The sequence below is a fragment of the Dermochelys coriacea genome, chromosome 7, assembly GCF_009764565.3.
Source record: "Dermochelys coriacea isolate rDerCor1 chromosome 7, rDerCor1.pri.v4, whole genome shotgun sequence".
NCBI lineage: Eukaryota > Metazoa > Chordata > Testudines > Dermochelyidae > Dermochelys > Dermochelys coriacea.
In genome coordinates, this window is record NC_050074.1 from 115,202,400 (window position 1) to 115,226,050 (window position 23,651).

At 40.2% G+C, this 23,651-nt stretch overlaps 2 protein-coding genes across 3 annotated transcripts in view; one reads left to right on the forward strand and one right to left on the reverse strand.

Moving 5' to 3' along the window:
- The window catches only part of LOC119858699 (nebulin related anchoring protein), a 59,296-nt gene extending 43,084 nt beyond the window's left edge, over positions 1-16,212 (forward strand). The window contains exons 28-41 of one of the 2 annotated variants that reach the window (XM_038409902.2): positions 807-920; positions 2,488-2,685; positions 3,361-3,465; positions 4,524-4,622; positions 5,370-5,474; positions 5,837-5,944; positions 7,367-7,678; positions 10,289-10,393; positions 11,277-11,375; positions 11,496-11,600; positions 13,397-13,504; positions 14,200-14,511; positions 14,792-14,944; positions 15,740-16,202. In XM_038409902.2, the coding sequence (XP_038265830.2) occupies positions 807-920; positions 2,488-2,685; positions 3,361-3,465; positions 4,524-4,622; positions 5,370-5,474; positions 5,837-5,944; positions 7,367-7,678; positions 10,289-10,393; positions 11,277-11,375; positions 11,496-11,600; positions 13,397-13,504; positions 14,200-14,511; positions 14,792-14,944; positions 15,740-15,841 (2,025 nt within the window). In that variant the 3' untranslated portion in view covers positions 15,842-16,202. Of the gene's footprint in view, positions 1-806; positions 921-2,487; positions 2,686-3,360; positions 3,466-4,523; positions 4,623-5,369; positions 5,475-5,836; positions 5,945-7,366; positions 7,679-10,288; positions 10,394-11,276; positions 11,376-11,495; positions 11,601-13,396; positions 13,505-14,199; positions 14,512-14,791; positions 14,945-15,739 lie in introns of both variants that reach the window. The other variant, XM_038409899.2, reaches the window with a different exon arrangement.
- Positions 16,213-17,658: 1,446 nt separating this feature from the next.
- The window catches only part of HABP2 (hyaluronan binding protein 2), a 42,277-nt gene continuing 36,284 nt past the window's right edge, over positions 17,659-23,651 (reverse strand). The window contains exons 10-13 of the mRNA XM_043519101.1: positions 21,386-21,528; positions 20,848-20,982; positions 19,266-19,411; positions 17,659-18,332 (exon numbers count right to left, since the gene is read on the reverse strand). Coding sequence (XP_043375036.1) covers positions 18,156-18,332; positions 19,266-19,411; positions 20,848-20,982; positions 21,386-21,528 — 601 coding nt within the window. The 3' untranslated portion in view covers positions 17,659-18,155. The remainder of the gene's footprint in view (positions 18,333-19,265; positions 19,412-20,847; positions 20,983-21,385; positions 21,529-23,651) is intronic.

The following is a 23,651-nucleotide window of genomic DNA, read 5'->3' on the forward strand; positions in this document are numbered from 1 at the left end:
TTCCATCCTACATGCCGAGAGGGATCTGCCCCATGCTCCATTCAACTCTTGGCCTCCCTTTTGAGACTAAGACCCCATGAGGTGTCATCGGTGACTGAGGGCTTTCAAATATGGAATTGTACTGAGATGACCAACTCATTTCAGATACACACTGAACAGCCATAAGGGTTGTTGACTGCTTTCAGTCATTACCAACCTAGACTATATCTGAAGCAGAAATCTATAGGTAAAAAAGAGATTTCAGAACCAAACTTTAATTTCTTAAAACACGTAGTCCTCTGAAACAGATTTTTTACTGAAAAAATAGGTATAGTAGGCTTTATGTATATAAAAGACTATGCCAATATAGTCATATACAGAGAAATGCATTAGGAAAGAATGTCATATCCATCATATGATAGCATGTGGTGGGATCCATGTTGCTTTCTAAATATCTGCATTTGTATATTCTTCTAAATAAGTCAAGATACTGAAAGATGTGTACTGACGAGGCTCTCTCAGCATTCACTTTAGATTTATTCAGGGTTCGTATCTTAACTCTTGGCAAAATGTAACACGTCTTAGCAGGTGTAACTAGAATTTATAGTCCAAAGATTTACAACTGCTTCGTCAGAGAATTCTTTAAACCGTCTATGACTGTGTCGAAAAGAGGAATAGACTTCTTGACTGCTTCAGCAGTTCTTGTTCATTCAGTTCATTTGCTCAATTACTGTTTAAAAAAAAAAAAGCAAGGCTCAATTTTGGTCAAAAACTCACCTCTCTTGTTACTGGGCCATTATCAAACTTCTGTTATTTTTTCCATTCAGTACAAATATAAGGAGGCGTTTGAGAAAATGAAAGGACAGATGATTGGCTCACAGGGCTTGGAAGATGATCTTAACATTGCTCACTCAGTGCATGCAGCTTTGCTACAAAGTGATGTAAGTACAAGGATCCGGGAATGAACATGTAGAAATACTTTTCTAATGACCATGGAAAACAGACTTAGCTATGCATAGGTTCTTTAGCATATTACTCAAGTCTTCCTTTACACTGGCTAAATACTTTATGGTAATTGCATGATTATTGTTTTACATTAAATACATTATTATTAATCTGAATGTAAAATAGCCCTACACTGTATTCTCTGTACAGGCCTCTTACTCCATGCAACTGTTTCCAGATATACAGTATGTTATTCTGTGTATATATATCACCCAGGGACAATTATAAATGGTTAAGAAGAATTACCAGCTTTCATGTAAGGATTTAAACTATATCATTTGGAGATCTAACTTTTACATTGAGTATTTTCTACTCACTGTACTCTATTGAGCCTATATGTTGAATGCACATATGGAATTTCAGGATGCTTTTTTTGTCATACATTCAGTATATTGTCCTGGTCTTGAAAGGTGCTGAGCACCACAACTCTCATTGACTTCTTATGGGAACTGTGGCTACCCAGTGCCACTCAGGATCAGACTCTATGGCCCTGATCCAGCAAAGTGCTTAAGCACTTGTATGAGTTTAAGCACATGAGTAGTCTTATTGAAGTCAATACGGCTAGTCACATGCTTAATAGTTTTATTCATTAGGGGCACTCAAGGAAACCAGCACTTATTGAAGTAGATAGGAATGTTTCCATGAACTTCAACGACTGCTGGATTGGGTTTGTACTGGAATGCTTTGTTATATCAAGGTGAGAACATCATATTTTTTGTTGTAAGCCCAACAATGGATATTAGTTCTCGTGATCTGAAAACCTAAAAAGAAGCTTGGAGCAGATTTTAATATAATAATAATTATTGTATAAAGAACCATCTGCACCACCCATCAAGTTTATTAAATTGTTTTGATTAGCACCAAAGACTCTGAATGTTTATCTGAACCTCCTGAGTCAGCATAAGTCATCTAGAAATTTCCTGAGAATAAGATTTCTCTGAATTTTTCTACTAGTTCATCATCTTTTTCTGGCCAGAACTAAGTAGTGCAAAGACTCCTGTGAAAATATTTTTAAAAATGTCTGAAAGGTTACCCAAGTATGTTAGAACTTTAAAATTATTTTGAGTGAAGGTCTGGGCTGATTCTGGTTTTCTCTAAAAGGTTCAGGTATTGCTCTATAGGTTTATTTTCATGAAATATCTTGAAGGTTTTGTTAGTGTTTTGTAAAAATATAATTAGTTTTTAAAAATCAACTGTGAGATTTGCAATTTTACCAATAACTTATTTCTTTAGCTTTAATTATATTCAGCCTTAAAAGGATTCCAAATATAGATAACATTGCAGTTATTTAAAACTAATGTTGAGGACTACTCTTTTTTGGCCAAAAATTGACTGCCATATAATCTAATTTCATGTATACTTAAATTGGGCTGGGGAATGTATTAAAATAAGAGAATGATTTGTAAGGGAAATTGGAGGAATGTGAAGATTATCCCTTTAATCAGAGCTGGAATTTTAAGTCATACCTCAGTCGATAAAGTGATCCATTTATTTTTGTAACAGGTAAAATACAAAAAAGGTTTTGAGCATATGAAGACCCAGTTCCATCTGCCACTGGATATGGTAAACTTAGTGCATGCCCGGCAAGCCCAGTCACTGGTCAGCGATCAGGAATATAGAAAACTATTTCACCAGTACACCTCTGTGACGGATGATGTGAGATTGCAGTGTGCTAAGAACGCTTATAAACTCCAGAGTGAGGTAATTGAAAGTCATCCCAGTGCCATTATCCTATTGGGTCTGACACATGATAGTTATATTCCAGACCATTATTACATCCACAGATATATGTATTTGAGCAGCAATTGTGGAGTAAACAGTGACTGTTCTCCCTTGATTACATTGATGAATGAGGCATGTATCAGTCTGTACTTGGGCAGTAAAGGGTTACAATAGAAGGAATTCTGCAATGAGTGAGATGGCATTTTAAAGGCCCTGTTGATTGTGTAAACTGTTGCCCTGTGGCCTTTGACCTGCTATGCATCTGAATGTAATTGGTGCATATATCCAGAAGAAGGCTGCATGCAGTTTTAAAAAGTCTGTTTCATAAGAGACCCGTAAACTGTAGCCTAAGACTAAATCTACATGATCAGTGGCATTCTAATAAGGACAAATTTGGTCCACTATGTAATCTAGAGCTACACAATTCTTTACAAATCCAGGGCCTAAACCACCACAAGCAGTGTTGTGCCTCAGAAAGACATCTCTGTATGCCCCTATAGATCAGTTTTACACCTTTAAGATCACTTGAGCTGTCTTGTTATAACCTAGGCTTCTCACTCAGATAATCTGTAAAATGTTAGATTGTGTCTACCTGGGTGCTGAGAAGGCATCTTAAATACAAACTTGTAATTACTTTACTTTGGTTTCCCACAGAATTTATACAGGTCTGACATGAACTTTATGAGAGGAGTTGGCTGTATTACTCCAGGGGCCCTAGAGATTGAAGGGAAGAAGAAAGCTTCTGAACTCATCAGTGAGGTAACAAAAGAGGGTTTTGATTTCTCCACTACAAACAAGAATTTGCCAGATGTCTGTCTATTAAACTGGGTTGGCAAAGTGACTCATTGGATTAATGGTAGGCTCCCTTCCCCCTTTATTTTATCACATCATTAATGTTCTGATTTCAAATGGGTGAACCTGATGGAGTTCAAGGTTTTGCAGACCTCATTAACTATTTTCACAATCTTTTCCTCCTGTGTTCTGAACGCATGTGGTTGGTATTTTTAAGATACATTATTTTATATTAAAAAAGTGTCTTTCCAGCTAAGAGGAAACCTGTGCCCTCTATTACACATAGTAGCATTCCCCAAAAGCTTGGCCGGCACACTGGAGTGACCTATACATTCAATTGTTCCCTGCCCCCACTCTGCTCCTTTTTCAGTTTCTCTGTGTTTTGCATTCTGCATACTCAGAATTCTGTTTTCCACCCTATTTTCCCATTTGATTTTTCCTTCTCCGCTCTCTCCTGGCTGTTCACCTTGCTAGTTTCTTCAAAGCAAAAGATGAATCCAGTGACCATGTTCAAATACGTTTGGAACTAGGCAAAATGAGTCTGCACATCTCTAGCCCTACTCCGATGAATAGATCAGGTGCTTTGATCTTTGTGATGAGCTCTGGTGTTTGTTCATAATTCTCACTTACCTCCTCAAAGTATGTGAAACCTCAACTTTTCCAGGGGCTTGAAAGTGGAAAGTTCAACTGCAGCAACTAGGGATTGAGCCTTTGGCAAGGAAACTGATTTCAATAGTCAGGAAGAGGTAAAATAATAAAATTTCTACATTAAGTTTGGCAGCACACTGATTTAAACCGTACACTATTCCCTATCTGTTCTTCATTGTCACTAACGAGACATGAATGCATCAGATAAATGGGAGCAATTGATAAACTGGCCTAATGGTTAATAGATGAACATTCTTTACAAAGCACCATTTTAAGCACAAGAAGTAAAACCAAAGCACTAGTATTTGGGAGACAGGTCCCTTATCTGACAAGACAATTTAGTGCTTTTGTTTATTTTTCTTTGTGTATGAACTCAGAGTAAATATCGTCAGCATCCACATTCCTTCAAGTACACATCGGTGACAGACTCTCCTGGCCTCCTTCATGCAAAATTCAGCAACATGATTGCTAATGAGGTAGGTTCTAGTAACGTGGATCAGAAAATGTGCTTTTTAAAATGCAGTGAGCTGGGGAAGGAGGAATGGGAGGGAGAGAACCTCATTCTGAGAAACATAATACATCAAAAGGAAAGAAAGCATCATTGATTTGTGCTTTGGCAGAGTTAATCATATTTTATTATTTCCGGACAAACATTTAGATCATTTTGTCAATCAGATCTCTCCTTTAAAACTTCATAGGTAGCCTCCATTTGAGATGAAGTCCTGTAATCAGGTTTTTCTGCTTGAAAGCAAACAAAATGCAAAGAAGGTAGAGTCTAGTACATTTTTGAGGAGGTTCATTTGCATAGTACTGAATAAGCAACATTAGAGCCCACCTAATGCTATCTGAGAACAAGAACCTCTTTCTCATTTTTGAAAAATTCACCATGACCTGTCAAACATGCCAATTTCAGGAAAAATCCAACCACCCCTCATTGAGACCCTCTTACCTAATATCTGCTCATGGAATTTCTGATAGAACTAACAGTTCTGAAATATTTTCCTTGATAGTTGGAACCAATCCCTCCACTCAAAAAAGCCAAAAACAAACTTAATTCTAAAACAACACCCTCCTCCCAACAAACCTATATAGTTGCAGTAAGCTTTGATATATTTCTTTTATACTTTTGTTCTAGCAAAATATGTAAGGCTGTGCACTGTTGTTATATTATTTAAACATTATAGAAAATGAGTGGCAATTATACGCTCGAATCTCTTTCCTAGCGCCTGTATAAAGCAGCTGGAGAAGACATTCTGCATCACTGCACACTAACCCTAGGTCTGCCTGAGTTTTCACGGGCAAGAATAAATGCAGCTAATCTCAGTGATGTAAGTGTTTGTTTTTGCCCTTACACATATTTGGATTTACCTTGAGGAACAGTTCTGCACTGGCAGGGGTTTAGGACTAGATGACCTATTGGATCTATTCTATTTCAGTTTTCTCTTATTTGATTGCATGTACATGTGTGGCCATTAGCACGTACACAGATGTGAGTAAAATAAATCTACATAAAGAATAAGCTGCATGTGTTTGTTTGAGATAATAAGATCTTCTATAGACAATAAAAATCCTTTGGTAGTGAGAAATTGACTCACTAACTGTACAACAAACGTAAGAGGGTTTCTTTGTTCGTTCTTTCATGCATTTAAAAATGAAACAGAGAAATCTACATGTGCCTTTCTCACTGTAGGCAAAGTACAGAGAGTCTTGGCATAATCTGTGTGCTCAAGGCTACAAGCTGACAATGGAAGCAATCCCTTTTCAGACTGCCAAGGCCTCCAGAGAAATTGCCAGTGATGTGAGTTGAATGATTCAACCTTCCATCTTGCCTAATTTCTGTTAACTTCATGTAAAACAATTTCTAAGGCAGATTTTACAGAATTAAAGCAACCCCATAACCATGTGAGACGAGTGTGAGACAGAATATATTACTTATGAATGTGATTCTTTGTGTGATTTTTTTTTTTTTTAAAGAAGAGTCACAGCTAATCAGAAACCAAACCCAGTCAAAGATCTGTGAAACATCCAGTGATTTTAAGTATGGTGCAAGGTAGGGAAATTCTTCCCCTCTCCAATCTATCTAGATCTTCAGCCCCAAACTTTCAAAGCATCCACTAATTATGGGTGTCTCCCTGTTTTTGGACACCCACCTTGGGCCTGACTTTCCGAAGTACAGAGCACTTACAACTCATACCGAAGTCACAAGAAGCTGTGAGTTCAGATCCTCCAGAAATTAGGTCATAAACATCTCAAGTTGGGTGCTGAAAATTAGTGGACTCTCCTGAAAATATATGTCTCAGTAACTTCCCAGGCAAGGAATACATACGTCCCTCTTTAGAATTTTCTCTGGTTTGGATTATCATTTTCAGACCACATTAGGACATGGTGCTATTTTATCATTAGGCAGTTTTAAGTCCTTTCGTTTCCCACAAGGGATTTTGTAAACAAATTATAAGAATCACCTATAATTAAAATGAAATAAAAAGATTTGATATTGCATAGCATTGAGCTGCATATTTTGTTATGTCTAGGGAAATAAAATCTGAATGCTTTAAACGTGTATACATTTCACGAAGTAGCTATACTTAGCGATGATATAGTGCTTGTGACTGCAGCTTCAGATCTGCAATTCCATAATAAAATTACGTCCACTTACCGCAGGTCTGAATTTGCCTCTTCATCTTCAAAGCACTTTATAAACATTAGCTACTGTAATTTAATCCCCTCAATTCCCCTGCATGGTAGATAAGTATTATTATTCCATTTAGATTACATTATAACCTTTTCAGGCCAGGCCTGGACCTTCTCTTTAAAAGTTCCCTGCACGCTGTTGATGCTATATAAATAACAACAACAACAACAACAATAATCCTTGCCATTTCACAGAGAGGATAAATGCACAATCAAAGAGGGAATTATAGTAAATCAGAGTAAATCATAGAATTTACTCATTCCTAGTGCTTATTCCTGTGCTCAGATCTGTACCCTACACTTCTCTCTCAAATCAGTTTATGGTCCAGCAACAGTTGGTCACAAAAACTGGATGGAGGTTGTAAAGATGAAGGATACAGTGTGTACAATGTTTCTCTTTTGGATAGATTTTGCATTCTCTTTTGGCCTCTTACAATTGATATCTAAAAAAGGAATTTCACAGGAGTTAAAATAATGCACAATCTGAAGTTAAGCATGCTTGTTAAGCATCTTTTCCTTTTATTTTCAGTGTCAATACAAGCACAACTTTGTGATGGAAAGAGGAAAGCACATTGGTGCCAGAAGCATTGTGGATGACACCAGGTTGCTACACTGCTTCCATGCTGGGAAATTGCAAAGCGAACAGGAGTATAAGAAAGGGACCCAGGAGATCTGGTCTCAGTACCATCTGCCCATGGACATGGTGAATCTAGTCCATGCTAGGAAGGCCCAGGTCTTAGTGAGCGAGCAAGATTATAGGAAAAGACTCCATGTGTATACAGCACTCCCTGAAGACTTGAAGATGCAGTGGGCAAAGAGAGCCCACATGCTACAGAGTGAGGTAAAGACAGAACCTCTTGTTAACTGCAAACAGGTTTAGAAACAGCTGTTGATGTTTGATGCCAAGTTGATGCCATACACTCTGAAAATGCGCCTGCAAACTCCTGCACGTGCATTTACAAAATGTTTGATCACATGCACAATTAGATCCACATCTTCCCCAGGCATAAATGTACGCTGGGAAGGAGGTTGCATATTCAGAGATTAATTTGCAAGTGTCAGTTGTGGAGGCTCTTTTGCAAATGGAGACCGTAATATCAATGGCCAAATTTCAAACAGGAGTCAGTTCAGCTACTAATTGTGTAGGTACAAATTTACACATGCAAATGGCTTGTTTCATGCAGCTTTTGCACACCATTATGTTATGTAAATGATAAACTCTACATAGGCAAAACCCGTGCTCCATTTGCACTTGCAAATGATTTTGCATATGTACGTACTATTGTTCACATATGCTGCTGAAACTACTCAAAAATTGTGTGCACAGGTGACTACGTATATAAATTTGCCTGCATGCAAATAGCCACATTTTGGCAGTTTGGCCACAAAGATTTTCTTTAATTGATAATTACACATCATAAAGCTCCTTTGGCTGCATTTTTGTTGCATGGGAAAAGAGAGGTTGAATGATACAGTGTAAGAATGTAGCTTGTGATGTTGATCTAATTCTTGATACATCTTCAGGGAACTGACTGTTTGCTGACCTCCAGATTTTATTGAGGTCAAATGACAGGATATTTGTTAGAGTCAATTGATCTGGATGAAGAAATATTAGTAAACAGTCCATTTATGAGAGTGTCTGAGCAGCAATCAAAGCTCTGGAGAGCTTGCATCTTGCTGTCTTACTTACTGTACCTACAATATAACATCCAAATCGTATTAGCCCGATTAGCAGGGGGCTTAGTTTTGTGTTGAGGGAGGAGCCATAGATTTCTTTCCTCTTTGCTTTGACAGTAGCACAGAGTTTATACACAGACATTAACCATTAGGGAATACATTGGGGAAAAAACAGGCATTGCCAACTTCTTTTGGGTCAGGAGTGTATTGCTGAAAGTTTCGAGTCCCTCAAAATGTTCCCCTGCAATGAGCAACATATCATATTTCTTCATAAAATACTCTTTGGTTTCTGCTCAACCTGTCCATCAATTCCATACGCCTCCCGCTTCTACCATCCCAAAAACCTCACTCAGTTCCTTATGCTTCCTTTCCCAAATCCATCAGTTCTTCCACCCCTGCCTTCCAGTGCTGTCCTCCTGACTCACCATGCTTACCAACCCCCTCAGTGTATCACCGAGACTCCTGTTGGCGGCTCCTTCTATCTGACAGCTGGTCCTCATATCTGCAGTGGTGATGGTGACTGGGTTGTTCTGCAGCCTCTAGGGTCCTATCTGGTGAGGGGCTGGATGCTCAGTGGGGAATAAGTCCCTTTTAGTTCTTGAGGTGTGTGGATCCTGTATAGAAGAGTTCTGTAGTGGTGCAGAGGTATACAATGGTTTCAAGAGTCTGGCTGGAGTACCCTTGTGCTCTGATTCTTCCCTGCCATTGGAATGGCATTTGGGGGGCTGTTGCAGGCTGCCTGCCTTACACCAGTCCTTTGCTACCTTTTCATCCAATCCCCTCTTGTGCCCCGAAATAACATCAGGGACCAAATGGCACACAGAGCCCTGATACAGAGGAACTATGATAACCTGTGCATTACATTACAGAAAAGTAACATTTCCATGGTCTAAACCTTTCAACCTTTACACAGTAAACTGCCTCTGGAGTTCATAAGAGTTTCTCTGGTAGGTACTGAGTAAAGAATTGATAAGGACCTTGGGATTTGGCCCCATGTGATTAGAAACATTTTGAGTAAGCTAGAAAAATAATCAAGATGATTTGACGAGGGTTGTCACCCAAATAGTCTAGGAGCTTATCACACGAGACAACAGATTTTACCGTCCCATATACCATGCAGTAAGAATAAAAGTTCTGCACTTATACAGCATCTGTCACCTGAGAAGCCAAGATAAGTTTGATAGATTTGCAACCCTCCTTTGAAATAAGTAATTGCTGTTCTCTGCATTTTAAATATGGAGAGCTGGAGGCATGGCACTGTTCAATGATTTGATCAAAGTCACATAATGGGTCACTTGCAGAGTCTGGAGGAGAACCTCAAGGTTTTTTGTTTATCTGCCACTTGCTTTAACAATTGGCCCTATTTGTTTTGTTAGCCTATTCTCTTTGCAGATGGGGCTCTAAAACATATAGAGCAGAGAACTGCTGTCCTCTTACAAAGTCAGGCTAATTAGAAAACATGCATTGGATACAATAATTAGTATTGCTGAGGTGAACTTACTTCAGATAATTATTTTAAAAAGGAATCTTTTGCGTCCCATACAAACAGGTTATTTCTGCTTTGAATCATGCTAATTCACTTGTGAAGCCTCCTCTCATGACTTGCATATGATTCATTATTTAATTCCTGGTGGAATGAACAAATGCAAACAGTTTGGTTTTATGATGTGATATATGCATGGAGAATGAAAAAGTCGAAAAGTTTAATATGAATCTGGGAGTCATAGCTGTGGATACAAAACTGAGAAAAGCTAACCATTTTCATTTTTGACAGTCTCGCTATAAATCAGACCTGAACTTCATGAAAGGGGTTGGTTGGTTGGCTCTAAGATCTCCACAGATAGAAAATGTAAAGAAGGCTGGAGAGCTCATCAGTGAGGTACTGATACATTTTTCATGGGAGGGCACGTCTGTAGGAATTGTTTACCATCAAGGCTCCTGGTTACATGACACTTACGAATGTAGCTTATCATTTCCTTTTGATGTGGGAGCCTGTTTATACAAAGCGTAAGTTACCAAAGAGCATTATGGGAGATGAGAGTCCACTTGTGACACTTGTGGCATATTTTCTATTCCAATGGACATGCCTGTCTAAAAACAAAATATGTAAACAAATAAATGCAGTAAACACCAGTATGAAATGTTAAGTGGATGAGCTACAGTTTTTAAAATTGCATGTTATTGTGCATAACATTATCAGGAGGTTGATTTAGCCTAATCAGCATCATTTATTACTGCAGAAACTCTGTGTACCATTCCTAACTAGAGTATATGAGATCTGTATATAAGAAGTGAGTTTGTTAGAGCAAACTCCTGTTTGCAAAAAGAAAAGAAACTTTTATTTGTGCACACTACAGTGGCACCTTGGAAACACATTTGCCAGCATTCAAATAAGGGTTGGCACTAAAGAAAAAAAAATTGTTTTTAACACCATGGTTTCCAGATAGTGATTTTTTTTTTGGTCATTTTGTTCCTGTTGTCACATATGCAAAATTCTCATTGATTACTATTTAATAGAAAAAAGAAAAGGAGTACTTGTGGCACCTTAGAGACTAACAAATTTATTTGAGCATAAGCTTTCGTGAGCTACAGCTCACTTCACTCGGATGAAGTGCCCTATTGCTCACTAAAGCTTATGCTCAAATAAATTTGTTAGTCTCTAAGGTGCCACAAGTCCTCCTTTTCTTTTTGCGAATACAGACTAATATGGCTGCTACTCTGAAACCTATTTAATAGAAGCCTCTTGCTTTTTTCACTTGCAGGCAAAGTATCGTCAGAAGCCAGAGAGTATGAAGTTCACCACAGTGGTTGACTCTCCAGACTTGATCCATGCTAAGCACAGCTACATCCAGTGCAGTGACGTATGTTTCCTTTAACTGTAATGGACCTTAACTTTTTGTTACATTGTAGTGCATCAATTGGTTTTCCTCCACAATGCTGCCAGCACCAGTCGTCACGCTGAATACTTTTTGATTTCACAGAGGCTGTACAGGTCTGGAGACTCTGATGCAATGCACAGATACACCCTACCTCCTGACCACCCAGATTTTATCAGAGCCCGCCTGAATGCACTTCATATCAGTGATGTAAGTGACAGATCATTTAATTTCAGGCTGTAGATTTTGTAATAAACTGGACTGCTTCATTAAGGAAAACAGGCTTTAGGAAGTTTTCCTATAGATATAGAAGTTTAGGTGCCCTTTGGTGAATCTGGCTGAAAATGAAAAAGCCAGAGGACAACAGAGACATACCTGAGCCATTGATATTTTAAAGCTGTGGAGATAACTGCGAATCAAATGGATGTAATGTGTGAGAATGAGGACAAAACTCTGCACACTGTGATAAGGAAAAATGACTCCTGGGATCAAAGGACCCGTGTAATATTAAGACTCACAGTGGCAACGAAAAGCTTTGAGAGATTAAATTAAAAAAAAACAGACAGGAAATGACTGCGATGTCACAAACAACCTGCACCCAGCAGTTTCTAAATATAAAGGGGCATTGTGGGTACAAGTTCAGCATCAGGGCAGATGTCATTGTTGGGGAGAGAATAAGGATCATCGGATTCACATTGCAGCAGGTAGTCTTATAAAGCCCACGCTAATAATGACCAAAAGTCTATTGCCGACTGAAGGCTATTGAGGGGCCTCAATTCTAGGTGAACAAGTGTCTGCACGTGAAGAACAACCATCTGGTTTCCACATGTGAACTTCCCGGTTGGAATTCTCAGCAGAGAAGCAAGGGGCAGATGAGGTCTGGAGACTGAACCAGGACTTAGGGCACATTACTGCCACCTCCCATCCTGTAACTGTTCAGAACCTCCCCTGGCTCAATCTGCTGTCTTGCACAAATACCACCTTCACTTGTAAAACATAAGAAATAGGTTAATGTATTTTAGAACTTGAAATGTATATTGGTGACATGCCCAGGTGTAAAACAGACACCAGAAAAACTAGACTACAGCCTCAGAGGATGCAGGTGAATAAAATTAGAAAGGGAAAAAATAGAAGTGTCAGCTGAGACTTAAAAAAATCAGATATAGCAGTTTATGTAGCCGGCAAATAGGATTTGACACTACATCCTATTCACTCTGAAAGCTATTGTATAAATATCACTTGGACAAGAACCAGAATTAGAGCACTTTCACTTTGAGAATGCATTTCACAGCCTCAAAGTCATATCCAATGTGTTACAGGCAGATGTTATTCCAGATGAGTTAATAAAACCACATGTAACATGGTACTGAAACAGAGGACATTAGAAAAGGTTGAAATGGCTGGTTACTGAAACTCTGGTACTGAAATTCTTAAGACACAAAACCCAAGGCACTACAAGTGGATGCATCAAAAGACAGAATAAGGGCAATATTGATGCAGTATTGATGTGGCTGATGCATTCAAGTCGCTAATAAAAATTAAATAAAATCAAAACCAATCCATGTGCAAATGCAAAAAGAAATCTTGATGATTGTATTTAGACATGAGAGTTTTCACCATTATGTTTAATAGGAAAGAAACTGAAGTGCCATAAGAAAAGGAGTACTTGTGGCATCTTAGAGACTAACAAATTTATTAGAGCATAAGTTTTCGTGAGCTACAGCTCACTGCATCCGATGAAGTGAGCTGTAGCTCACGAAAGCTTATGCTCAAATAAATTTGTTAGTCTCTAAGGTGCCACAAGTACTCCTTTTCTTTTTGCGAATACAGACTAACACGGCTGCTACTCTGAAACCTGAAGTGCCATAGAATCTGATCACAAATCTTTGGAGATTGGTGTCCAGATTCATCATGACAATGAATTCTTTAGAATAAAACATGTTTTACAGCAACCACAAAAATAGATTTAATAAACTGACTGTTTTCTCCTCCTCTTTTTAACACAGAAAATGTATAAAGCAGCTTGGGAACAGACAAGGGCAGCTGGCTATGATTTTAGGTTGGATGCCATTCCATTCCAGACAGCTAAAGCTTCAAGAGAAATTGCCAGTGATGTAAGAAGTGTTCAGTTTACGAAATACAATCCTACAAAACCATTAAACCCTGACGTAAAAAAGTGTGTCATGGAGGCCAGTTTGGGTGAGGTGGTTATGTCGTCAAGCCAGATGTTTGTGCAGAACTGAGTTTGAAGTTTTCCACTAGGAATGCCGTTTAATAATATACAGTCCTTGACGGGAGTATTTTTGAAGCACCTAGTCACGGAGGGTAGATTTCTAATGATATAGTACTGTAAATTGGGTACAAGATACTGATTAGTCAAAATAGTGGGCTTACCTAGGCCACTTATTAGATTGAGTGTGAATGCACAAGACATTGGGTCACCCTTTCAACACATAGGCAAAGAAACTGAAGTGACATTGCTTGAGTCATTTATAAACGGACTAGCCAGCTCAAGTAAAAAGGTATATAGCTCTCCAAGAAATGGTGGTGGCTTCATACATTTTTTCCTGTTTCTTTAACGGAAGAGTTTATTCTACTGTGGTTACATAGTTGTACTATAATTAATGGCTTTGTTACAAAAAATATAGATGCACGTGGGTCAGACTCCTTTTGGTTTAAGTGCACAAAGGGGAGCCTGTGCCTGCTGAAGAGAGAGCTATTGATGGGGCGGGGGGCAATTCAATTAATAAGGCAGTTGTATCATAATGTACGTGTGCAAATGAGATTTTCCTTCTCCAATGATCTGTAGTTCAGGTACAAAGAGGCCTTCCTGAGGGATAAAGGCCAACAGATCGGATTCCGTAATGTAAATGATGATCCCAAAATGAGGCATTTCATCAGGATGGGAAAACTCCAGAGCGACAACCAATACAAGAAGGAGTTTGCCCAAAACAGGACACAGTTCACGAGTCACATTAATCAGCCCAGATTCATCCATGCTAAGAAGAGCCAACAGCTAGTCAGCAATGTAAACTACAAACAGCCCCTGCACCAGTACACTTGTGATCCTGAGCCCCTGAATCTGAAGCATGCTAAACAGGCCTACAAACTCCAGAGTGATGTAAGTATATTTGCTCTGTAGGCTATGTCTACAGCACTCACTCCAAGTGCTATCAGCTACTCGTGGTGATCCTTGTAGACCCCTCCCTGCTTACTAGTCTTGATTATTACAAAAATCCTATTGTAATTAAAAAAGGAGCATCTGTTTTCTAAGAATAAATAGTTGTGTTTGATCCTCGATCCTGTAGCACCTGGCGTGTGTCCTGTCTAACCTTTAATGTATGTGGTCTAACTAGAGTCATACCTGATAATACCCAATGGTGTCTATTGCATTTTTCCAGGTCAAATACAAGTCTGACTTGAACTGGATCAAAGGCATTGGCTGGACTCCCCCAGGCTCTTATAAAGTGGAAATGGCAAGAAGAGCTGCGGAGCTGGCATATGCTCAGGGAATGGCAGCTCAGGGTACTTATGCCCAGTATGAACAGGGAACGGTAAGTGGAATAAACCGCACTTCTCACAAAACCTCGGACACAACCCAGCCCCCTAGACAGGATTTGAGCAGTCATCCCATTGAGAGCTTGTGCAAGGGACAAGATAGAGGCCCTAGAGGCTGTAGTCTCCCCGTTATTTAACCACAGAACAAAGGCAGTGTCCGTTCATGCTTTCCCCACACAACCCTATCACTGTCCTCAACCCTCATCTAGAGGCATCTCCTCTAGGGAGGAGAGCACAGGTCACTCTCCATGAAGTTCAGCGTCCAGGTCGGGGCTAGGAAACTCCATAGGGTGGACAGGATTTGGCTCCCCTGTGGAACGCGCAGAGGGTTTTGTCCTATGGATTGCCTTCGGTCCACAGGGATCTTGGTATATTCATGGAGAGCAGAGGGCTCAGAGTCCCTGCATGGCTCCGCTGGTCTTCCCTTTCCCTAATTTTGGCAAGATGCCTTTAGGAACTAGTCTGCCATTGACTCCCTTCTGACAGCTATGTTGAAAGCCCCTTGGGGTGGGCTTGTAGCAGTGCAATGGCAATAACTGCAGGATGATTTCTGTTTAGAGATCTACCTGGATGTGGGGAAGAACACGCAGCACTTTGCAGTCCTAGAGGGAGCAGGGGATTAAAGCCCTTAACGCATGGAGCAGGAGGATGGAGATTCTCCCGTGTTTCCTCTCTCCCCTTTCTCAGATTTGGCCCCTAATTTGTTACATTCCTTACACCGCTGTATGGCAGAGGAGCATGTGACCCTGGTAGTGGCTCTTCCCCACAACTTAGTTGGTTTGGTTTTGCAGGAGCGGGCAGAGGCAGAAGGATCCCAGCTGGTCAACGTCAACCCTGATGCTTCAGAAATTCTGCAAGTCAAGCGGAGGAAGATGCAGCTGTTCAAGAAATGAATAGAAAGCTGAGGCAGCACCGCAGGATACATGAAAACATTTAGCTTTTTCAGCTTGTCCTGTAGCTTTCCTGACTAAGGAGTACAGTAGATGGCATCTAAGAACAGTTTTGGTGTATTTCAGTTTCTTTTAAAAAATAAAAAACCACCCAGACCCTGCAATTTAATATTGATCTTTATATTTTTGTGTGGATACTTTGACAAGTGATTTATAATTGTATGTAATACAAAGTATGGTATTTATTTATGGCTGTCAATGAAATTAGTACTAGATGACTGGCAGGCTCAGCTTTGTACTAAAGATGAATAAGCCCTGATTTGTAGAATGTAAAATCATTTGTATTGAATAAATCAAATGCATTTGTTTCCATAAATGATGCTTGTAGATATTTTAGGGATTGGTTCCTGGTTTATTGGCACGTTGACATTAAAGGACACAAGATAAGGCTTGGCAGCTGACTATGCACAAGGCAAGGGCTGATGGAAGCTAAATTAGCATTGATTAATTGGGTTGTATTCTTTAAGGGACTTCAAAGGAGTTATCCCTGATTGACAGAGATCACAATTAGTACCTGAGTCTTGTGTTGCAAACCGCTGAAGGTGGTTAGAAGTTACTACAATAGGAATTGCTTCTGATGGATTATGGGGCGGTGTTGTGGGGTGGCTGCCCCACTCCCATGCCAGATTGGGTTACAGCAGGCCAGAGCGGCTGCGCAAGGCGGCAGCCAATCAGGGAGGGCCTGTTAGAGAGCCAATCAGGGCCAGGTTAGGCCCTATATAAAGGCTGCCCAGGCGAGAGGCAGTCAGTCTCTCCCAGACCTTCAAAGGGGGGAAGGTCTGTCTCCTGAGTGAGGAGACCAGCACTTGGGACAGTGTAGCGCAGGCTCGGGGGAGCAGAAGGGAACTCCAGCCTGGTACCTGCCAGGCTGCAGGCCCTGATAGAAGGGCCCACAAGGTGCAAAGGGGCCAAAAGGGAAGCGGCCCAGGGAGAAGAGGTGGACAAGGGGAGCAAAGGAGGGCAGGGAGGCTGCTGCCAGAGGGTCCCTGGGCCGGGACCCAGAGTAGAGGGCGGGCCTGGATCTTCCCCCTTGTATTACACCCAGCCATTAGACACTGCCATAGCGGACTGCACCTGACCCCTGACAGAAGGGGTTAGACTTTGGGGGCATGGTTGGCCACTGCGGCTGGGGCGAAGCAGAAGGACTGCTGTTAACCCCCTCCCCTCCCCGGAAGGGGGTGAGCGTGGACAGTGCTGGATGGCAGTGTCCTGAAGAAGATGCCGCAAGAAGGGAGCAAAGTAGGTCCAGACGTCAACAGAGGGCGAGAGACAAACACAACATCACCCGCAGAGGGCGCGCCACATGGACTGAGCTAATTCCTGGAGGTACCAACAGGAACCAACCCCGTCACAGGCAGTTTATAGAACATCTCAATGGCATGAGGTTTAAAACCAACCATAAAGAGCCAAAAATACCCAAATGAGAGAGACATTGTTACACTTTGCAGACCAACTCTTCACATAAACCAGTGGGCACGCTTCCATCTCCGAATTAACGTCAATCCCATATTTTCCAGATTTTCCTTAAAGACTGTAGAATAACTGGACAAAAATACACAATTCTATCTGTAAAATGGAATTCCAGTTTAACAATTCAGAGATTATAATCTAGGTTTAGTAAATAATCCAGCTATCATCAGATACAAAGAAGAAAAAATCATCAACATTTTCAAAATTATTTTGAAATAATTTAGATTTACATTATAGAAATATTTTCTATATTTTTGCTGACAGCCTGAGATACACAAATTGGGCCCTGAGCCTGCAAACACATGTATGTGAGTAACTTTATGCATATGCATAGTACCACTGACGTCAATGGGAATACTTAGCGGTGTAAAGCTGCTCATATGAATAAGTGTTTTACATGATAAAAATTTCAGACGAAAATAAGAAAATGACTGTCCAATTGATTTTGGACAAAGCAGAGCAGCTCTCATTCCTTCTATCTGATCCACCAAAAGACTTCAGCGGACTTTGGATCAGGCCCTGTAAGTCACTGAAAAGACCTTAAGAGAATCTACGGGAGTTTATTTTCAGCTAAATATTACATACATACGTTGTTACTGTTCGCTGGAGATCGAAATTTGTGGTTGATGCATGAGGTCTGAAGCAGCAGCTATTGCTGTTTTCTCTGTAGCCACCACCATCTTGGATATGTTGTCATGGTCATAGTGTCATCAATAAAGTTGGAGGAGGAGGGATAAAGAAAATTAAATTTTTCAGTTTTACTATTTGCCTTTCCAGAAACTGTCGCTTACTCGCGTGAACTGGATTCCTGCTGAATTTTTGATTTAATCCAGTTAAGGAATCTTGTCACTTGGGTATAAACTCCTGGTTTATCTTTTATGCCACACTGTTCGCCCCAGCTCACAATTCCATAGACATAATAGGAACCATTTTGTACACAGGTTAGAGGACCTCCAGAATCTCCCTGAGGAGAAAAAAAAATAAGAGCCATTCTTATGAATAAGAAACATTCTAAAATAAAGCAAAATGTTGCCCAACAACAAAATTTCTCTCTCAAGCACAAGATTTTGAGGTTTTGAATGATTTTTTTTTTATACAGATGTGCCACGGAGGTGGTGTTCAGATCCTGATTAGGTTTAGGACACCTCTCCTGATTCCGTTAAAATGACAGTGAAAATTCAACAACAAAACTGTTCTTGTGAAGTTTTGGCTCAAACTGGCAGAAATCTCACAAGTTCACATTACACTTCCAGAGTCATGAATGAAAGTCACTTGGCATTATGGTCATAACCTTGATTCATAACTATATGGGCAGATTCAGATTGTATATCAAAATATCTGTAAAACTGAGTTGGGCCCGTCTTTAGTTTTGTCTTTTTTCATTTAAAGGTTTATGGAAAAACTCCAGAGGCATACTGAGCCAGGTTTTGCTGTGTTACAATAGTTCAGCTCTGGAGTGGCTTCAGATTTACACCAGAGTAACAGTAAAATTAATCCTGACTTCCCCCTATGAATATGAGATCTGAGGAGGAAGATCAAGTTGGAGGTCTGGTGCTCATGACAAAGAAGAATATGATAGATTTGAGAAGAGAGAGAGAGAGAGAGGAAGAGAAGATTAGAAGGTATGTGCATTAAGAAGAGTTCTGGGTAAGCATCTGAACTTTTGAACTTTTCCACGGAATCTCTAAACCTTCTCTGTCATTGATAGTGATGACATTAATTCTAAGACTATGTCTCTCAAATCACAATGAAGAAAGAAGAAGGCTGTTTTAATGCGTTGATAGGAGAAACAGAAACATATGTAGTACCCTGCCAGAGCCATTACTCTGCACAACCTATTTATGTGATTTTTTTTAAAGAGAAAAATTAATGTTCAAATACAGAAAAAGCATCCGACCTGACAAGTATCAACTCCTGGTGTCTGCAGATTTCCTGCACAAAGCATGCTTTCATCCAGTTTGTTATCATATGCGCGCCGTGCATTGCACTGTGTCTTGGAGATCAGCTTTACTCTGGCATCTAACAGCTGACGAGATCCTTCACCTACAAGATGTGCGCCAAGAAATTGCGGAAAGTCACCTTCCCCACTTCATGTTATGTTTTTAATTTGAGTTTGTTTGTAATTTGGATGGGGGGGAGGGAAGTCTGTCTGAAATTATACAAATTTAGTTAGAGCCTATGCCTGGGAACTTCGATCAGAACATTGAAGTCATGGGGAGAGTTGTCTGACTAGAGGCAGAGGAAGGTCTACAGATTTGGTCATTCCACCTACACATTTGCTAGTGGCATTCAGTGGCCTGATTTTCAAAGGTGCTGATCACTTGCAGCCTCCATTGACTTCAACGGGATTTGTAGGTGCTCAGCACTTCTGAAAATCAAGCCACTATATATTTTTCAACACACAAAATAATGAAACGGATAAGCAAGGTAAAATCCTACAATATTTAAAGGAGATAACTAATGGGAATCTAAAGACATGACATATCATCTAAAGGGGAGGGCCACCGATTCAAAGAACTACATCTGCAGCTACTTAAGAGTGGTTTATAAGTTTGGCCTTACTCCAGAGTTACAGGAAACATTTTGCCGTCTCAGTGATTTCCTGAAATGCTAATAATAGCTCTGTTCAGAGAAAGAGAGCCAGTTTGAACACTTATAAAGTAATTGGTTTTCTAAATAAACAATTTAAAAAAATTAAAAGAACTGTTCAATTTAGATTTTTTAAAAAAATATCCATTACATTCTATTGGCACATTCTGAACAAATGGACATGCTTTGCTATTGTTGACTTCAATGGGAGTTACATCAACAGGTAGAATTTGGCCCTATGTGTCATATCAGACTATCATTTGCAAAGTACTAAGCCACTTAACGCATCCTGAATGACACATTGTCCTTCTGTTACTTTACAGCAACACATCAATCAGAACATGAGAAAATACACTTTTCAGAAAATTGCCATGATCTTTTTTAAAAAAAGCATAATTCCCACTCAGAGTTACTGGCTGTAATAAAGATTTGGGTAGAATTGCTTGAACTTGAAATGATTTGGATGTTTGATTTGTAGAAGCGGCAAACAAATTCAGATGCTGCTTATCAAAAGCTTAATGGGTGTGGAAAACTTGCAAGAGTTCCGGTATCTGATCCTGTCTGGAAATACTGTAAGTAAAGCATAGCCTCATTCACGGTACATTGTTGCTTCTGTTTTTGGCTCTGAATGAAGCCAAGAAGCGCAGTGTCAAGTGGCAAAGAAAAAGGTTAATGGATTTTTTCAGATTTTCCAGAAAGGTTTGGATACTGGATGAAGGTTCAAGCCAATACTTATTTTACCTAGACAGGTTAACACATGTTGCTTAATCTGAATATTAGATACTAGGGCCTAGATTCTGATCCAGGGAATTGCAGAGCAACTCTGCTGAGAGAGTTACTCTATTCTAACATGGATATAACTGAGATCAGCCAACCCTCAAATACCTTACCTGTTTCAGTATCTCCCCATCCTGAGATATAGCACTCAGTCCCATCAGGAAATGGAGCACTGGGCAAACACACTGTTTTTACGTACTTCGTTTCTAGAGCACAATGGCCATGAACTGGCTTCAGCTTAAGCAAAGCTATACACAGGGTAACAAAGAATATATTGATAGATAAAAATGAAAGGGGATTAAAATTAATCTACAATGTACAAATGTGCACTGTGCAAATGCCTGAAATCTACTATTTGTACCATTTGCTGGACCCTGCCCTCTGTACCTACTTGTTTATGTAACCATCCTGAAAATCTAGAATGCCTACACTGTACACAATCACACACTGGCTTTATCTTTTCTAGAACCTGTCCTCACACTATTGAAGTCAGCAGGAGTTCTGCCATTGATTTCAGTGAGAGCAGGATCAGCCCAATAGAGAGGTGCAGCCCATAGAAACCGTACCTCCATTTTCATCAGTGAAAAGGTCCAACCAACAATGCCTCGTCAAAGAGTTCACCACCCATGTTGCAATGCTGTGGGAGCTTACCGATATCATTGAATGGAATATCGTTCCTTTCTTTGTAATGTCCATGCCGAATTATCTTCTCCACATCAAATTTTTGTTCATGGTACTCTGTCTTCTCCACGTCTTGCTTTCCAAGGGACACTTGCAGGTTGTCTGTGTGAAGGCTAAGAAGAAGAAAAAAAAAGCAAATCACCTGCTGAACTTTTTAGCTCTGGTGCTTAGAATCAGGCTCACTGACAGCAATTCCGGCCTGGCTAGGGCCATCCCTAAGGAGGCTGGGGGCCCGCGGCGGAAGTGACAAATCTGTCACTTCTGAGACTGACCGTGCTGGCCAATTGTGCCAGCACATGGGGCCCGGAGCTGTCGTGTGTGCCTAGGAGCCCTGTGGCCCGCCTGGGTGATTTAAAAGGGTCAGGGGCCTCCGGGCCCTTTTAAATTGACAGGGCCCCTGGGCAATTGCCCTGTTTGCACCCCAATGGCTGGCCTGCTTGGAATGCAGGCAGTCAGAATGGTGACCAAGTCAGCAATGCTTGAATGAGTGCCTGCATTTTGTAATTTACCAGTCTCCAAACTTTCCCTACCTAGAGATTTCTACACACCCACGAGGCATATGCTCCTCTGAAAATGAAATATAGTATTCCAGGCAGAGGCTAATTGGGGTTTAGCAACAGGAGGCAAAAATCACAGAATAGCTGTTCTAGAGCGCTCGCTGCTTTCTTCCTTATGCCATGGTGTGTGGTGCCACATGTTGTGTGGTTGACCCCAACCCCAGGTCTTCAGATGACTTTCCTTTCAACCACCAGAAAGCTTGCTACATTCCTCCTCCTTTCCTCCAGCAGATACTGAAAACCCTCAGAGAGGGGATTCCTTCAGATACTGACAACATTTCCCTAAGGAATTAACTGAAGGCTTGAATCAGTCCTACAGCAAGGTGTGATAAAAACACCAACACATCAGCCAACTGCCTTATCTACACTACACAGAAGTAAGAGGAGGGAGGAGAGAATTTCATAGGTAACACCTTTTGGGGGGGATGCTCAGTACATGTTTTTATAATATCCTTTTAACTTCCTGTACATAGTTACTCACTAGCATGTGATCTTAATACAAATACCAACCACAGCTAAATCAAGCAGAAACTGACGCCTCTGAACTTTAATCCAATTTGAGAAGAAGGTCGATTTATGTATTGGTTCTCGAAGTGGAGTTCCCTAATAGTCCATGTAGAAATATCCGCTCTCTTCCCTTCTCTCTCACTTCACAGCCCCTTCTGTAGGTTACTGTACACACGGTATAACCTTGTTTCAACTTAACTAGCGTTTGATTAGAAGCAGAAGTCAGATTCTCTTTGAGCAACCGCAGCAAAGGTGTGAAAGGGACAACATGTATTTTAATGAGCTTCTGGGACACTCATGCAGTGGGAGGGAAGTGGACTGGATGATTTAATAGATGTTTTTAATCTAAATTTTCTGTGATTTTATAACTATATGGTAATAACATTCCTTTACCGTCTCATTCTTCATTCTCTGGCAACCCTCAATACAAGTCCTAAGTAATGTTTTAGGATTTTATTTTCAACTGACAAAGTGGTGTAGTTCCATTAAAGTTAATGCTGATTTACATTACCTGGGGATCTGACTCCATCTTTCAATGAGAGAGACAAGGTGGGGGAGGTAATATCTTTTATGGGACCAACTTCTATTGGTGAGAAAGGCAAGCTTTTGAGTTTATGCACAGCTCTTTTTCAGGTCTGGGAAACATACTCAGCATTTCTAGAAGCAGTTATTACAACAATCTATAACCTATTAACAACTCCCTCTCCCTACCCCCACCCACTTCCTTTCCTCCCTATGGATGTAGAGGTGTTAACAGGCTACATTACCTTGAACGGTCCCTTGAAACATGTGTTAACTACATATGCTGAACAATCTGTTTCACCTTGTATTTATTTGTGACACTCTGAGTATGTTTCCCAGACCTAAAGAAGAGCTCTGTGTAAGCCCAGAAACGTGCCTCTCTCACCAGCAGGAGTTGGTCCAATAAAAGATATTACCTCACCCACCTTGTCTCTCTAATGACCGGGACTCATATGGCTACAACACTACATATTTCTATAATGCTATTAGAGCTGTTCAGAACACAGAAATCCCATCCTGCAAGAAATACTGCTATTTTGACATTTTTTTCCCTATCCTGGAACAGAATGGAAAAAAAAATCAAACTATCAAACATTTTAATGGAACGGGAAGCTCGGAAAAATGTCCACTCAAATGTCAAAATGAAAAAT